Genomic DNA, 15639 nt, shown 5'->3' with positions numbered 1-15639 from the left:
TGGTTTGCCTGGATATCATTATTTAATGAGTTTTACTATTAGACATTGAGGTCTTTTTGATTTATTGCATTTTATAAGGAATGTCGATCTCTACCCTGGAAAGTGATTTTCCTAATACATTTTACTCAATCAACCTCTCCCAATGAATGTTTGGCTGATTTGGAACCAGTCAAAAGGACATCTACAGTGATACTAATACTGAAGCCATGTTCTCTAGACTCCCCAGACTTTATGATGTTACCAGAACCATGTATTAGAGAGGACATTGAGGTTTCTGCATTATGATGCATTTACATGACACTTCAACATTCTGTGGCAGACATAGTAGCTCCCCATTAACATTACAACAATGCTGTGTAACTGAATGTCTAGAACAACATTACAAACACTAAAAGTTGGCCTTACTCTAAATATATGACTCTGGATATTATCAATACTGAAGCCATGTGCTCCAAGCTCAATGGAACTCTCTGTGAACAGGTGAACATCTGGCCATGGTACTGCTCTATTCTGGGAGTGTTGTGGTCACCCTGCCCATGTAAATCTGAGTTTAAACCCCACCAGAGTTCACAATCACTCAGCCTCAAATCCTCTGGGACTGGGGCATCTGTGTGTCTGACTAAACAACTGAACATGGGCTGGGGAAGCAGACTTTACACTGGACTTTGCATAACGTTCAAATCGGGGAATTCACAGTCTTTTTATGGCTTTGTATACAGTATGTGGACTACATTCATTTGTGACATATGAGAAGTAATACTATTAAAGTAGTACTTCTTGAATGGAATCAATATGACTGTATTCCCTCTTTCAAGGTTGGAGGGGTATAGAAGTTGAGCAGGGCATGAATAGTTGGGTTCGGACAGGGTCGATATTCATGCTGTTGTGGAATGAAATGAGTGCTTCTTACAATATCAAGATAAATCAAAGCGTGAAAAAAAAATCTAAACCTATTCTGAATTTTGTTCAACATGTCTTTCAAAAGAAAACATTTTCTATTTCTTCTCTGTATCCTTAGTGGTCCCAGTGAGTTTAACAAAGATTTAACATTTTTGCAGAATATATTGAGAGATATGTACAGTATCATAGTCCATAGACAAGTCTAACCAATTACATTATTGTAGTGTCATATTTAGATTATTTGGTGTTTAGAATACTTTAGAATACGGGAGACTCTGTAGCTCTGCAGCTGTTGAGTCAGAGCAGTTCCTCTTTAGCTGAAGGAGGTTTTTGTACGACGCTTTAACACTGTGTGAACGGAGAGCTGTTACTCTGCTGACAGTAGTAATCTCCTGCATCTTCAGCCTGGACTCCACTGATGGTCAGAGTGTAATGAGTATATGGACTACCAGATCCACTCCCACTGAAACGACCTGGAGTCCCAGACTGACGGGTTGTAGCAGTATAAACCAGGAGTTTAGGAGCTTCTCCAGGTTTCTGCAGGTACCAGTGGAGATAATTACCAGTACTTGAACTGGCTGTACAGCTGATAGAGACAGTCTCTCCTGGACTAACAGACTGAGATTTAGGAGACTGAGTCAGGATTATATCTCCTGATGATTCTGAAAGATAAACAAAGTGAAGAAAGGCTGATCAGTAAGGTTATCACAACAACATTGATATTATAAAGCATAGCCTATCAAGCTAAATGTTAAAAAAAGCTCTGTCATGTTAAATTAACGAATGAAGTTTAACTCTGAATCCAAACTCATCATGAATCACAGTTAGTCAAAGTGTCTCTCACCCTGAACAAGGAGCCCCAGTGTCCCCAGCAGTAGAATCAGTGACATCATCATTGTGCTGCGTGTCAGTGGCTCTGAAAGGAGTGAACAGTCACTGATCAACACTGGGGTTTTAAAAGTATGTGGAGCAATGAAGCAAATGTCTCATCTTTTATGCAAATATGTGCGCGCACACACACACACACACACACACACACACACACACACACACACACACACACAGAGAGAGAGATAAAATAAGTCAGCAGTTTCCAAAAGTATGCTTACTCTATAACAAATCTGAGAAAACTAAAATCATAGACAAACCACACATTGTAACAACTATTTCTTGAATGGGGCCTAGTTTGATGTACATCAACAGTGGTTGTCAGTCCCAGGAGAAGATAAATGAAGCTTAACAATAGAATTGCTGCCTCTGCATTATGTCCTTCAAACCTTCTCATGGTGGACTATAGTGGAGCTCTGTCTTCCTGTGTAATGGCAGTTTGAGTGACAGGTAGAGTGGGTGTTTTAATTTAAGTTAAAGATCCCCAGAACCTTATAAAAATAAAGTCACACACTCAATATAACCATTCAGTTGTTGGGAGCAAATCTAGTGTGCAACTTTCTTTCATTCTTTTTAAACAGTTTACTTTCAATTATTCAGCACCTATTCAAGCATTATTGGGCTGTTCATCATCTCATGGTTTTATCACCCTATCATAACCCCAAAAAACTGTTTATATTTTCCAAATATGTTTAAAACTACAGTATCATGTCGATCTCATGTATTGTCATCCTTAAATCTACACTGGGGACTAAAGATAGGAGGCAGAGGGAGGAGGGAGGACTGACACAATCATATCAGTAATATCTCATATCAAAGGTGTTGAGGGCTTCTCATTCATATAGAAATAAAGCCTATAGTGTTGAATATATGGTTTACAGTATCAATATTGAGGATGTAGCCTTTTTCTTGTTTTGAACCGAAAGGCATGATCCTTTAGGTGGGGATAAAGTTGTTTATCCGTATACCAAATGTGTTACATCTGACATATCATAAGTTCTACCTTACTTTGGTCCAGAAACATTTTGTTTGGCAGTGTTGGCAAGTTGTCTCACTTCTTGAAACGGACATGGTTGAACCCATGTTGGGCATCAGAGAGGTGTGAGTGATGAAATGCATGTTTTTATTGATCTATTTAGGCAGAAATGTTGTTGCATAGATCTAATGTGTTTTTTATTGTGCTCAATGCTAAAATACCTGTCAAGATTTTGACATAGAATGAGGCAACTTAACAAGTGTGATGAGGTAGTTTAACACTTTATGGAACTTGGAGCTCGTCTGAATGAAAGCAGAAGTAGCCTTTATGTAGCATACTGTAAGATAAATAAAACATATTTTTATTAATTAAAACAAAATCTATTTATTCATGTATGGGAAATATGAGAAGCAATGGAATGCTGGATTTGACCAATGGAGGTCAAGCTTGAATGGGGGTTGGATCACCAAAGGAACAAATCTAGGCTACCCTATGGATACATAGAAAGTACAGGCGATACAGACAGCTTGCTGGTGAACCGGCCCTGAGTCCAGCCAGGCAGTAGAGTATAGTTCCACACAGGTATCGTGGCCATGTACAAGATGTCGGAGGACGCCAGGTTCAGCATGAGGCACACGGTAAAGTTGGGGTGTTGGGACGAGCAGCGCAGTGTGACCACCAGAACAGCTATGTTACCAGGGAGGCCCAGCCCACAGCACAGCCCCAGGACGATGTTTGAAATCAGGGGGCCTAAATCCAGGGAGGTGGGGTCCATGCTGGAGGTGTTGGAGGAGTTCAGGTGCTGCATGGTTGATGAAAGACAAGAGATCTAAGAGCTATCTGGAAGACAGTAGACTTTAGACATCTAATTCTTTGTTACTCGAAAATAATGGATACCGTTAAAACAGTCTGTTCACTAGAAAACAGAGTCTGCTTGAAATCCTTGCAAGTTTTTCTCTTCTCTTGATCTCATGTCATAGAGTGATAATAAGCGGACGGTGTGGGTTAACTGCCTCTGGTCAGCTTCCTCCTGATGAGCTGTGTGTGTTTTTTTTGTTGCACATTTACCCATTTTTCTCCCTAATTTGTAGTTACAGTCTTGTTCCATCGCTAGAACTCCCCTACGGACTCGGGAGAAGCGTATGTCGAGAGCCAAAGGTCACTCAAAACACACCTCTGTCAAGCCACACTGCTTCTTGACACACTGCTCACTTAACCCGGAAGCCAGCCGTACCAATGTGTCGGAGTAAACACCTTCCAGCTGGCGACCAGAGTCAGCTTGCAGGCTCCTGGCCCACCACAAGGAGTCGCTAGAGTGCCATGGGACAAGGACATTTCTGACCATGCATACTGTATAGAAGCATTGATGATCGTATGAGACAAGAAACTAAGATTCAAAATTAAATAAATACTATGCATGATCATGTGTCACAATTTGTGTGAATAGCTGAATATACCTTTCGTTAGACCTCAAATATTAAGCTTTTAATTTTGGTTAAAAGACCCTGTCTCATAAATCATATCAGTATTCATTATACTGTAATGTGTCTTTAAGTGTATAAAATTGTTGTAAGATGGATATAGTCAACTTACATTTACTCTTTCATCATTCAGCTGCAAAGTTTTGGTTAGTTTTGCTATCAATTTCCTATTTCCTGTTTTGCTATCTTATTTGATCTCATTTGCTATTTTATATGCTATTTTATATGTTATTTGCTATCTGTTGATAAGTCTTGCAAAGTCAGGCTGTTCTGCTGTTCATATAAATATACATTTATTTTCAGTTTGTGATAGAATGTCTTGTTAATTATACATAACTATATTCATTTTCTAAAACTTTTAAATGTTTTAGTGAGTCTTTTAAATTAAATGTATATTATTGTTAGATGTTTACAGTCAACTGGAATTTACTTCCTCAGCACAGGCATTTTATCAACCGATTTTGAATAAATTGATAATTTAAGAATTGTTCATACATTCTGTTGAATGTTCTTCAAAACAAAAATATTAATTAATAATGAAATGCAGTTTGATTCACAGGATTTTGTTACATTATAATAAGGGAAGTATGTTAAAATATTTTAAATATTACAATTTTGAAGATAATTGAATTTATTTTCTGTCATCTCATGAAGTTATAATTTGCTTCAATAGCTACTCAAAGGGAGATGAAAGAGTGACATAAAGAAGTATAAATTAACTGTCTGTTTGAGGAACAGAAACCTACTGATGGACAAAGCCTTCATTTACATCTAAGATATAAAACTGCTGCATCATTATTGTCATATCAGTCTGGTGATTGACAGTTCCCCTCTCCATAACTTCCCACCTGTCTCCTAGGTGACGTTCGTCCCACCCTGACAGTCCTGCCCCCCTCCAGTGTGGAGCTGCAGCAGGGGAAGGCCACTCTCATGTGCCTGGCCAACAAGGGCTTCCCCTCAGACTGGAAGCTGAGCTGGAAGGTGGACGGTAGCAGCAGCAGTAACACCTGGGAGGTGACCAGGAGCCCCGGGGTCCTGGAGAAGGACGGCCACTACAGCTGGAGCAGCACCCTGACCCTCCCTGTTGACCAGTGGAAGAAGGTGGGCTCTGTGATCTGTGAGGCCACCCAGGGCTCCCAGTCTCCACTCTCTGAGACACTGAGGAGAGACCAGTGTTCTGATTAATGAGCTCCTCCCCTGATTCCACTGTTTTTACTCTGTTCTGCACTCAGCATCTCTCTTCCGTACTGATCCAGCACTACTACCACACTGGTCTGGTGCTGGGCCTTACTCCAGAATATCTGTCTGATTCTGATGTCATAGATCTGCTTGGCTTTCTGACATTTGTTATAAGCTTTATTTCTGTAATGCTGTTAGATCTGACATGTTGAGATAATAAATACTTTTTCCATCCTTAAAATTGTTGCCTGGATATCCTTATAAAATTAGTTTTACCATGATACATGAAGATATTTATATATAATGTATATTATGTAACAACAACAAAAAATCCTTATACATTTCAGTCAATGAATCTCTCTCATAGGGTGCATGGCTAATTGGGCCAAATTTGGTACCTGTCAAAGTGATACCTGCAGTGATAGTGATGCCATGTGCTTTAAACTCACTGGTCGTAAAATACTGAAGCCATATGCTTTAAACTCACTGGTCTTCATGGTGATACTAATACTGAAGCCATCATTGATACTAATACTGGAAAAAAAACTCACTGAAACTCTCTGGGGACATGTGAACATCTGGCCACGGTACTGCTCTATTCTGGGAGCGTGGAAATCACTCTGGCAATGCAAATCTGAGTTTCCACTCCACCACAGCTCACAATGTCCTGAAGTCAAATCCTCAGGGACTGGGGCAGCTGTATATTTAACTAGAGTTCTGAACATGAGGGGAAGCAGACTTTACACTGGACTTTGCATAACGTTCAAATGGGGTATTCTACTCAAGGGTATTTTTATATGTTTTATACTGTGTGGTTAACTGTGTATTTATGACTACTACTATGTACTGTTAAGTCAAATGAAAAGGGTGCTTCTTAAATTGGAATCAATATGACTTCCTTCACTCGTTCAGGTTTGAAGGGGTGTAAAAGTTGAATATGGACTGTGTGATGAGTAGTTGAGTTGGGTCAGACAGGTGCAACTTTCAGAGGTCAATCATAAACAGAGGTGTAAATCAGAACCTGATGTAAAAAATAAAATCAAATCACATTGTATTGGTCACATACACATGTTTAGCAGATGTTAATGCGAGTGTAGTGAAATGCTTGTGCTTCTAGTTCCGACTATGCAGTAATATCTAACAAGTAATCTAACAAATTCACAACTTCCTTATACACACAAATGTAAAGGGATGAATAAGAATATGTACATACAAATATATGGATGAGCGATGGCATGCGGCATATGCAAGATGCAGTAGATGGTGTAGAATACAATATATACATATGAGATGAGTAATGTAGGATATGTAAACATTATTAAAGTGGCGTATTTAAAGTGACTTGTGATAGCTTTATTAAGTCTGTTTATTGAAGTGGCCAGAGATTTGAGTCTGTATGTTGAAAGCAGCCTCTCTATGTGATGGCTGTTTAACAGTCTGATGGCCTTGATATAGAAGCTGTTTTTCAGTCTCTTGGTCCCAGCTTTGATGCACCTGTACTGACCTCGCCTTCTGGATGATAGCGGGGTGAACAGGCAGTGGCTCGGGTGGTTGTTGTCCTTGATGATCCTTTTGGCCTTCCTGTTACGTCGGGTGCAGTAGGTGTCCTGGAGGGCAGGTAGTTTGCTCCCGGTGATGCGTTGTGCAGACCGCACTACCCTCTGGAGAGCCTTGTGGTTGAGGGCGGTGCAATTGCTGTGACAGATGGTGATACAGCCCTACCGGATGCTCTCGATTGTGCATCTGTAAAAGTTTGTGAGTGTTTTAGATGACAAGACACATTTCTTCAGCCTCCTGAAGTTGTTCTTCACCATGCTGTCTGTGTGGGTGGACCATTTCAGTTTATCCGTGATGTGTACGCCGAGGACTTAAAACTTTCCACCTTCTCCAGTACTGTCCCTTTAATGTGGATGTGGAGTGCTCCCTCTGCTGTTTCCCTAAGTCCACGATCATCTCCTTTGTTTTGTTGACGTTGAGTGGGAGGTTATTTTCCTGACATCACATTCCGAGGGCCCTCACCTCCTCCCTGTAGGCAGTCTCATCATTGCTGGTAATCAGGCCTACCACTGTAGTGTCGTCTGCAAACTTGATGATTGAGTTGGAAGCATGCATGGCCACGCAGTCATGGGTGAACAGGGAGTACAGGAGAGGGTTGAGAACGCACCCTTGTGGGGCCCCAGTGTTGAGGATCAGCGGGGTAGAGATGTTGTTTCCTATCCTCACCACCTGGGGGCGGCCCGTCAGAAAGTCCATGACCCAGTTGCGCAGGGCGGGGTCGAGACCCAGGGTCTCGAGCTTAATGATGAGTTTGGAGGGTACTATGGTGTTAAATGCTGAGCTGTAGTCAATGAACAGCATTCTTACATAGGTATTCCTCTTGTCCAGATGGGATAGGGCAGTGTGATGGTGATTGCGTCGTCAGTGGACCTATTGGGGTGGTAAGCAAATTGGAGTTGGTCTAGGGTATCAGGTAGGGTGGAGGGAATATGGTCCTTGACTAGTCTCTCAAAGCCCTTCATGATGACAGAAGTGAGTGCAATGGGGCGATAGTCATTTAGCTCAGTTACCTTAGCTTTCTTGGAAACAGGAACAATGGTGGCCATCTTGAAGCATGTGGGGACAACAGACTGGTTTGCGCATGTTCTGATTATGAAGCTAGGGATTTTTATTTATTTATTTCACCTTTATTTAACCAGGTAGGCTAGTTGAGAACAAGCTCTCATTTACAACTGCGAGCTGGCCGTCTGGGCCAGCAGCCTTGCGAGGGTTAACATGTTTAAATATTTTACTCACGTTGGCCACGGAGAAGGAAAGCCCACAGGCTTTGGTAGCGGGCCGTGTCAGTGGCACTGTATTGTCCTGAAAGCGAGCAAAGAAGTTTAATTTGTCTGGGAGCAAAACGTCGACGGAGCTGGTTTTCTTTTTGTACTCCGTGATTGACTGTAGACCCTGTCACATACGTCTTGTGTTTGAGCCGTTGAATTGCGACTCTACTTTGTCTTTATACTGACTCTTTGCTTGTTTGATTGCCTTGCGGAGGGAGTAGCTGCACTGTTTGTATTCGGTCGTGTTTCCGGTCACCTTGTCATGATTAAAAGCGGTGGTTCGTGCTTTCAGTTTCGTGCGAATGCTGCCATCAATCCACGGTTTCTGGTTAGGGAAGGTTTTAATGGTCACAGAGGGTACGTTATCTCTCATGCACTTGCTAATAAACTCTCTAACCGAGTCAGCGTATACATCAATGTTATTGTTTGAGGCTATCCGGAAGATATCCCAGTCCACGTGATCGAAGCAATCTTGAAGCGTGGAATCCGATTGGTCAGACCAGCGTTGTATTGACCTGAGCACGAGCGTTTCCTGTTTTAGTTTCTGTCTATAGGCTGGGAGCAACAAAATAGAGACATGGTCAGATTTGCCGAAGGCAGGCCGGGGAAGGGCTTTGTATGCATCGCGGAAGTTCGAGTAGCAATGATCCAGAAAGCTATCAGCTCTTGTCGCGCATTCGATATGCTGATAGAGTTTAGGAAGTATGGTTCTTAGGTTAGCTTTGTTACCTACAATAAATGCAGCCTCAGGATGTATGGTTTCCAGTTTACATAGAGTCCAGTGAAGTTCTTTTAGGGCCGACGAGGGATCTGATTGGGGGGGGGGGTATACACGGCTGTGACTATAATCAAAGAGAGTTCTCTTGGAAGATATTGCGGTCTGCATTTGATTGTAAGGAATTCTAGGTCGGGTGAACAAAAGGACTTGAGTTCCTGTATGTTGTTATGATTAATGACTCATGGTGTAATCACAAGGTATACACCCCCGCCCTTCTTCTTACCAAAGAGATGTTTGTTTCTGTCGGCGCGATGCGTGAAAAACCAGGTGGCTGTACCGACTCCGGCAACATATCACGAGTCAGCCATGTTTCCGTGAAACAGAGAATGTTGCAATCTCTGATGTTTCTCTGGAAGGCAACTCTTGCCCTAATTTCATCCACCTTGTTGTCTAGAGATTGGACATTGTAATATGCTCGGAAGCGGTGGATGGTGTGCTCGCCTTCTGAGTCTGACCAGTAGGCCGTTCCGTTGGCCTATCCTGCAGCGACCGCGTTGTTTTGGGTCGGCCTCTGGGATAAGATCGCATGTCCAGGGTGGAGGTCCGAACAAAGGATCCTCTTCGGAAAAGGCGTATTCCTGGTCGTAATGATGGTAAATTGACATTGCTTTTATATCCAATAGTTCTTCCCAGCTGTATATAATAACACTTGAGATTTTCTGGGCTATGTAGGAAATATTACATTAAAAAAACGAATAACTGCATAGATTTCTAAGGATCTGAAGCAAGGCGACCATCTCTGTCGGCGCCATCTTGGTCCTGAACATAACAGAAAACTTTTCCCAATCTTTACTTGTAACACTTTGTTCAGCATCTTCTTCTAAAGTGAAGCATCCTCTACAGCTCAGTATCCTCCGTGTCCCAGTGTGTTTGTGAATGAAGCTCCAGAGAGACGAGTGTTCCAAACTAGAGTTGCAATCCAGCAGAGACAAAATCACACTTTACGACTCACAGTTAGGACATGTGTTAACATTTGGAGATAAAATGTATCACATAACTGACATTAGATGTGAATACAAAAACATAAAACCCTTACTTGTTTTCTTTTCAAATTCAAATATTGATTCAATGTTTAGGACCTATCTGGGTTGGGGTCAAATAGATTTTTATGTATTAAATTCAACACTTCTATTCATTTACGTTTTATAATAATAAAAAAAAATGAATTAATGAGATGTGCAGTATTTAAATTAATTTACTGAATTATACAATTGAATTATTGAATCTATGAAAATAAATGGACCCTCAGCCTGATTGCAATGGTTTCCATTTTTTGCATGAGGGACAGTAGTGGTGCTCTGTCGCCCTCTTTTGACCACAATGCATAATGGCAGCTTGTGTGGTGTGCAGAGTGGGTGTTTTATTAAGTTAAACTTCTCCCAGATCCATAGAAAAAGAAAGTCCCAACTTTTATATACCCATTCAATTGTCTGGAGAATAATGTAGTGTGACTTTAAAAAATCCCAAACACACTGTGGAACACTTTCAACAACTTGTAGAGTCCATGGCCTGACTAATTGACGCTTCTGAGGGCAAAAGGGGGGATGCAACTCAATATTAAGAAGGTGTTCTTAATGTTTTGTATACTCAGTGAATTTTATGTTGAGGATTTTGGCTTTTTCAAATGTTTACCTAAAGGCATGGTCTTGTTGGGATTACGTTGTTTGTCCTTGTACCAAATGTGTTGTTACTGTGAAGGTCAACGCTGGAGACGTGAAGCAGGTACAGGGAGAACATTTACTAAACAACGGACATGAAACAGGACAGGAACAGCGTCTGGACAGGGGAAAAATAATGACATCAATGCTGACAAAGGGAACAAACTGAGGAGCAGACAGATATAGGGGGGGTAATTAACAAGGTAATGGAGTCCAGGTGAGTCCAATATTGAACAGCTGCTCATAATGTTGGTGACAGGTGTGCGTAATGAAGTGCAACCTGGTGCCATCAAGAGGGAGAACGGGAGCAGATGTGACAGTTACATGTTACAAGTTCTACCTTCAATTGTTTCAGAACTATTTTGTTTGGCAGTCTTGGCAAGCTGTCTCACTTCTTGTTGTGTCTTAGACTGAAACTGACATGGTTGAGCCCATGTTGGGCATCAGAGTGGTGCAAGGTTTGAATTGCATGCATTTATTGACCTATTTAGGCACAACTGTTGTTACATACATCTAGAGTGTTTTTCCATGGTGCTCAATGCTAAAATACCTGTCAAGATTTTGACAAAGAATGAGTCAACTTCACAAGTATGATGAAATAGTCCAACACTTTCTGGGAGTTTGGGGCTCCTCTGAACTCTCCTCTTTCTGCGAGGTTGGGACTCCTCCAAAGCAGAAGTACAGGTACTATAAGAGAAACAATAAATCAATGTATTCATTAAAACTAAATGTATTTATTTATGCATTCGAAAGCTGACAAATACAATTTAGGATTTGGAGGTCAAGCTTGAAGGGAGACAGATCACCAAAATAATAAATCTAGGCTAACCTATGGATACCTAGAAAGTACAGGATTTTCAGATACAGAGTCAACAACCAAAAATGTGGGTTTTGTTGAGGGCAAAATAGCTAAATTGGCTGCTGTTTAAACCAAGCCAAAACACCTTAAAAAGTCACCATTATTTTTTATTTTTTTTAGTACCCTAATTTGTTATGATTAGGGTTAAGGGTTTTGGTAATGAGTAGGGTGATGGTTAGAGTTATGGGCTGAGGTAGAGCCGGAAGGTGGCTAGCTTGCAGGTGACACGGCCCAGCAGTGCAGGAGAGTATAGATCCACACAGGTATCGTGGCCATGTACAAGATGTTGGAGGACGCCAGGTTCAGCATGAGGCACAGGGTAAAGTTGGGGCGTTGGGGCGAGAGGCGCAGTGTGACCACCAGGACAGTTATGTTACTTGGAGGGGTCCAAGCTGGAGATGTTGGAGGAGTTGAGGTTCTCCACGGTCAGTGAAAGAATAGGAGATGTAAGAGCTATCTGGAAGACAGTAGACTTTAGACATCTAATTCTATGTTTCTCTTTTTTTTGCAGGTGCTGGACACTCCAGAACAGGTAGGGTTATAACAGTCTGAACACTAGAAAACAGAGTCTGCTTGAAATCCTCACAAGTTTGTTCTCCTCACTTGATCTCTTGTCATAGAATGATAATAAGGAAAGTGATATGGGTTAACTGCCTCTGATCAGCTTCTTTCTCATGAGGTGTGTGTGTGTGTGTGTGTGTGTGTGTGTGTGTGTGTGTGTGTGTGTGTGTGTGTGTGTGTGTGTGTGTGTGTGTGTGTGTGTGTGTGTGTGTGTGTGTGTGTGTGTGTGTGTGTGTGCGTGCGTGGGCGTGGGCGTGCGTGAGTGACAGAGAGACATTTTTGGTCATCCGCCATACACAGTGAGACGTCTCCTGGGTGTTCGACCACGGGGCAGGGGTTTCCAGTACGTGGTGGACTGGGAGGGTTATGGCTCGGAGGAGAGGTGCTGGGTCCCCGCTAGAGACATCCTGGACCCAGGCCTCATCGTCGACTTCCACCGCCGGCACTCCGGTCAACCAGCTACGCGCCCAGGTAAGACGCCAGGTGGTGCCCCTAAAGGGGGGGGGGGTACTGTCACCCCCTGATCTGTTTCACCTGTCTTTGTGCTTGTCTCCACCCCCCACCAGGTGTCGCCCATCTTCCCCATTATCCCCTGTGTATTTATAACTGTTTTCTGTCTGTTTGTGCCAGTTCATTTTGTTTGTCAAGTCAACCAGCGGTTTCTCTCAGCTCCTGCTTTTCCCCAGTCTCTCTTTTTCTTTCCCTCCTGGTTTTGACCCTTGCCTGTCCTGACTCTGAGCCCGCCTGCCTGTTCACTCTGCTTGCCCCTGACCCTGAGCCTGCCTGACATCCTGTACCTTTCCCCCACTACTCTGGACTATTGACCCCTGCCTTCCTTGACCTGTCTATTGCATGCCCCTGTGGGAATATTAAACTATTGTTTATTGGACGATGTCACATCTGGGTCTGACCTTCATATCTGATCATATTACTGTTCCAGTAGCAACTGGAGGTGAGCAGCAGCACAGACTGAATTTTGCTCGTGTTTCTAAGGTTATCTAAGCTTTCGTTTTTACCGGTTCAATTGTCATTTTAATGAATGATGACCATCATCTCTGACTCTACTGTCTCAGGCACCAATTATTTTAGACGGGGGCATGACGTATGTGAGGAGAATATAGCATTTTTCAAACACATGAAACAGCTTTTTCCTGTAATCTAGAGCCATAATCATTCAACCTAATTTCATGTAAAATATATAGGTAATCTAAGCATACCTTTTAACCTGTTCAATTATGATATTAATTAATGGTGACCATTGACTCTTTAAGAAATGGTGTGCCTTAGGAGTTTAGTACAACTGCAACACTGGTATACACTGGGTTTACAAAACATTAAGGACACCTGCTCTTTCCATGACAGACTGACCAGCTGAATCCAGGTGAAAGTTATGATCCCTCATTGATGTCACTTGTGAAATCCACTTCAATCAGTGTAGACGCAGTTTAATAAGGAGTGTTAAGCCTTGAGACTACTGAGGAATTGACTGTATATATGTGCCATTCAGAGGGTGAATGGACAAGACAAAAGATTTAAGTTTACTTGAACAGGGTGTGGTGCACCGGTGTCAAAAAATGCAACGCTGCTGGGTTTATTACGCTCAGTTTCCTTAGGGTATCAAGAATGGTCCACAACCCAAAGTACATCCAGCCAACTTGATACAACTCAATATTAAAAAAGTGTCCTTAATGTTTGTACCAGTGGAGGCTGGTGGAAGGCGATATAGGAGGACGGGCTCATTGTAATGGCAGGATTGGAATAAATAATAAATGTAACGGTATCAAGGACGTCAAACATAAGGAAACGACATGTTTGACACCGTTCCATCGATACCATTCCAGCCATTACAATGAGCCCGTCTTCCTATAGCTCCTTCCACCATCCTCCACTGGTTTGTACCCTCAGTGTATAGGATCATAATGTCACGGTTGTCGTCGGGAAAGGAGGACCAAAATGCAGCAGATATGTGGATGCTCATCTTGACGTTTATTAAACTCAAAAGTCAACACCAAAATAATAAACAAATTGAACTCACGATCAACACAACAGTCTTTTCAGGCTCACACACACTAAACAAGAAACAATCTTCCTCAAATTACAAACACAAACACCCCCTAATATATAGGACTCTCAATCAAAGGCAAATAGACAACACCTGCCTTCAATTGAGAGTCCCCACCCCAATTAACTAAACATAGAACCAGACTCACTAGATTAAACATAGAAATACATGAATATAAAACAGTGCCCAAAAAAACCCGGAATACACAAATCAAATGCCCTACTCAATAAAACACCACCCCGAACCACATAAAACAAATACCCTCTGCCACGTCCTGACCAAACTACAATAACAATTAACCCTTATACTGGTCAGGACGTGACAGTACCCCCCCCTAAAGGTGCAGACCCCGGACGCACCTCATAAATAAACAAAAACCCAAAACAACAACAAACAAATCCCCCTAAACTAAAGGGAGGGAAGGGAGGGTGGCTGCCGTCACCGACGGCACTTGTGCTACACCCCCCCCCCCCCAACCCACCTATACAGGTGGTGGTTCAGGCTCCGGCCTACTGTCCTCCAGAATGCCGACAGACTTAATCCAATTCGGGCCGTAGGCAGACTCCCCTCGTTCCGGATCGTAGGCTGACCTCCTTTCCACACTGTAGGCAGACTCAATCATTATACCGTTAAAAATGGGCACATATTTTTTCCAAAATTCTCAATGCTGCCCCCTAGCCCGTAGAGGTTAAAATCAATTTTTATGCGATTTTATTCCGACCGGGAAACCCTGTTTTCGTTCAAAGATGAAAAAATAAAAACATGGAGTCGTCTCGTGCACGCGCCCCCAGTCTCATTGTTCTCAGATCGACCACTATCCAAATGCGCTACTGTTTATCAGCCATGGCCTGCAAAGTCATCATTCAACTTTCTGGTGCCTTCTGAGAGCCTATGGGAGCGTTAGAAAATGTCACGTTACAGCAGAGATCCCCTGTTTTGGATAGAGATGATCAAGAAGGCCAATAAATAGTCAGAGAGGGTGCTTCCTGTTTGGAATCTTCTCAGGTTTTGGCCTGCCAAATGAGTTCTGTTATACTCACAGACACCATTCAAACAGTTTTAGAAACTTTGGAGTGTTTTCTATCCAAAGCTAATAATTATATGCATATTCTAGTTTCTGGGCAGGAGTAATAATCAGATTAAATCGGGTACGTTTTTATCCGGCCGTGAAAATACTGCCCCCTATCCATAACAAGTTAACTGAAGCTACGGTACACGTTTCTAAATGGTTGACTGTTTCTTACCTGCATTTAAATATCAACAAGACTGTTTTTCTGTACTTCTCTAAGAAATCCATTGATTCTTCCCAACGAGCTGTTCTTGTTAATGGGGAGAATCTGAAAGTTGTGTCTAACTTCAGGTATCTCGGCATCATTTTGGACTCCAACTTGACAATTAAGAAACATGTGAAGAAGGTTGATTAACACAGTCAAGTTTGGATTATCCAACACTAGGTTTATAAAACCTTAACT

General features: G+C 42.1%; 1 gene segment (V, D, J or C); it reads left to right on the top strand.

The window, feature by feature from the left end:
• Positions 1–5104: 5104 nt before the first annotated feature.
• LOC115173655 (Ig kappa-b4 chain C region-like) lies at positions 5105–5665 on the top strand. The segment is given in 1 exon segment: positions 5105–5665. A coding segment is annotated over 1 exon segment (255 nt).
• The last annotated feature ends 9974 nt before the right edge of the window (positions 5666–15639 follow it).

Source organism: Salmo trutta, chromosome 34 (genome assembly GCF_901001165.1).
Source record: "Salmo trutta chromosome 34, fSalTru1.1, whole genome shotgun sequence".
NCBI classification, from domain to species: Eukaryota; Metazoa; Chordata; class Actinopteri; order Salmoniformes; family Salmonidae; genus Salmo; species Salmo trutta.
Note: the sequence above shows the minus strand (reverse complement) of the source record. Positions and strands in the feature narration are given on the sequence as shown.